Below are 2,447 nucleotides of genomic sequence, written 5' to 3' on the forward strand. Positions count from 1 at the left end.
TTGAACTTTCTTTAGCTTTTGTTTGTTTTTTTATTGGTTAAGATAGTTTGGATGAGGTAACGAGTTTTTCTAATTCTTAGGGAATGTTCCTTACATTTTGTTCAGTTTTCTCTCTTGTAGAGAATTACACTTATGTATATACATATGAAAAACAAATGGTCAAGGATAAATTCACAAAAAAAGTACTGAAGTTGCTAAATTTATGCGCCTACAGCTTAATAAAACAGTACAACTAGGTAATTACACAGTGTCAGTTTAGTTGGCAGCTAGCCTTGTTTCGTCTTAAGCTATGTCCTGTGCCCTACGTCCTACCCGGACAGCTCCGGGCAGAACAAGTTGCCTAAAGCCAGTCCACAGTCCACATTGCTATATATGTTGTAGCCTTATTGGTCTAGTGACAGACAAGGGGAAAAAAAAAAAAAAAACTAACCCCACAAACCAGTTCCATTTCCTCTCTTCAATGACTTCCATTCCTCATTTCCATTCTGATTATCACTTTTCTCCATATGAATTTTCAGAGATTTCATCTGTAATGGATCAAGATCATAGATATGCTAGAACAGGTTCATTTTCTAGCACAAATATGTCAAGCGGTGCAATTTCTAGTCCTAGTGGTGGAGCAAAGTTGGGTGATCATCAAGATCATAGCTTTCCAACGTTTTATGATCATAAAAATTGTGGTGCCCTTGATATTTTTCAAGGGGAATCTGAGATCATGTCGCCGATTCCAGCAACGAATTCAATGCCAGAAAAATTTGGGATTTCTGATATGGTTGTGCCCACATGGATGGATAATAAAATGGGGTCTAATGGTGGCATTTCCAAAATTGAGAATTTTAGTTGCGGATTTCAAATATCGGATGTGTGTGAATATGGGGAGGATTGTTATGGTTTTTTGCCAAATTTTACGCCTGTGATCTGTCCTGCTGCTGAAGAAAACTGGGCACGCGCATTTTTTGTAAGACTCCTATGCATGATGATAAATAGAATTTTCAGAAAGATTTTTCTACTTCTCAATTTCTAAGCATATATAGATTTCTTTTTGGTGCTCATGATTTGTCAATTTTCCTTCAGAGGCTGGAATACAACCTAATAACTGCCAAAGAAAGCACCGATATGATCAAGGTTGGCCGGTACACGGTGGAAGAGAGGAAAGACAGAATTTCAAGGTATTTGAAGAAGAGAAACCAAAGGAACTTTACCAAGACCATCAAGGTAATTAAGTTTCAGTTAAACCCATTTCATATTTAATCCTATATTTAGAAGATGTGAATTTAACCTGTATATAATTCCTGCAACAATATTACAGTATGCTTGCCGAAAAACCCTAGCTGACCGCAGAGTTCGCGTTCGCGGGAGATTTGCTAGGAACAATGAAATATTTGAAGAAGAAACTGAGGTTAAGAAGGATGACGATAATATTCCTTATCTCCGTCATGGAAAAGAAACATATTGCACTAGCAATGCAGTCCAGGTATAGTAATTTTTTTCTTTTTGTGGGTTCTTATATTTTATCATCATTGTTTTCTTTATCTCTAAAAACCAATCAATTAACACACCTTAATCTTAGTTCACCTACCCTCGTTTTTCTTAAAGGTTTTGATGAGTTCGAGTTTTTCTCCTATCACAAAAAGAGAAGAGAAGGAAATTCATACAAGTTGTCAAGATTAAAATTTTATGAATCTAAGAATTATTGTGCACTTTGCAGATCAAGAATGATGATGATGAAGATGAACAATGGCTGCAAGAGGCTTTGGCAAGTCTTGTGTATGTACCGTATAATGCTGAATGACTAGTAATATGGACGACTGATTAATGTAGGAATGCTTGGAGATGACTAGCATGTGTTTCTTTTACTTGCTAAAGTACTTTCTAACCAAGCTAGCGTTTGATTTATTATAGCATAACATCACTTTCATGGTGGGTTGTTTTCGGTTGTGAAACTTCTTCAGTTGGATTTGAAAAGGAAGTTCATAGTACTACTCTATCACCATGGCAGTCTCTCTTAATATTCCATCAACAAGGACATGAAAGCATAGTGGTGATAAGACACTTTTGCAATTAATTTTGTAAATGAGGATATCAAAGGTGTCGTCTTGGTGTTTTTAGCTTGCCTAGCTAAGTATCAAAGGGTTAATTAATTTGATTATATTAATTAGCACTCATTTTCTATATATAATGGCTGGATTAAATATATGATTGTGGACCTAGCTACTATCAAAGAAACTTGAAGCCATAATTGCAACTGGTGGCATCCCATCATTGTTAAGAACCTATATATAAATGCCATAAATTTTAGCATTTTTTTTTCCATTGTATGTAAGGATTAGCCTTATGGAGAGGCTTAAAGATACCATCTGGATCAAGTGAAAATACAACTGATTATTTAAATCATTCAACATCAATAACATACTGTCAGATCAATTGTAAAACATTTTCAGTATTGG

The 2,447-nt window shown here is 35.3% G+C and overlaps 1 protein-coding gene across 1 annotated transcript; it reads left to right on the forward strand.

The window, feature by feature from the left end:
• The first annotated feature begins 415 nt into the window (after positions 1 to 415).
• Positions 416 to 1,933, forward strand: LOC105117974 (uncharacterized). Its single transcript, XM_011015804.1, has 4 exons — positions 416 to 958; positions 1,075 to 1,215; positions 1,310 to 1,474; positions 1,709 to 1,933. Exons 1-4 carry the CDS (start codon positions 461 to 463, stop codon positions 1,790 to 1,792), a joined length of 888 nt encoding a protein of 295 aa, XP_011014106.1. The 5' UTR covers positions 416 to 460; the 3' UTR covers positions 1,793 to 1,933.
• Positions 1,934 to 2,447: the final 514 nt, after the last annotated feature.

This window comes from Populus euphratica, unplaced genomic scaffold (assembly GCF_000495115.2).
Source record: "Populus euphratica unplaced genomic scaffold, PopEup_1.0 scaffold1663.1, whole genome shotgun sequence".
Classification (NCBI taxonomy): Eukaryota; Viridiplantae; Streptophyta; class Magnoliopsida; order Malpighiales; family Salicaceae; genus Populus; species Populus euphratica.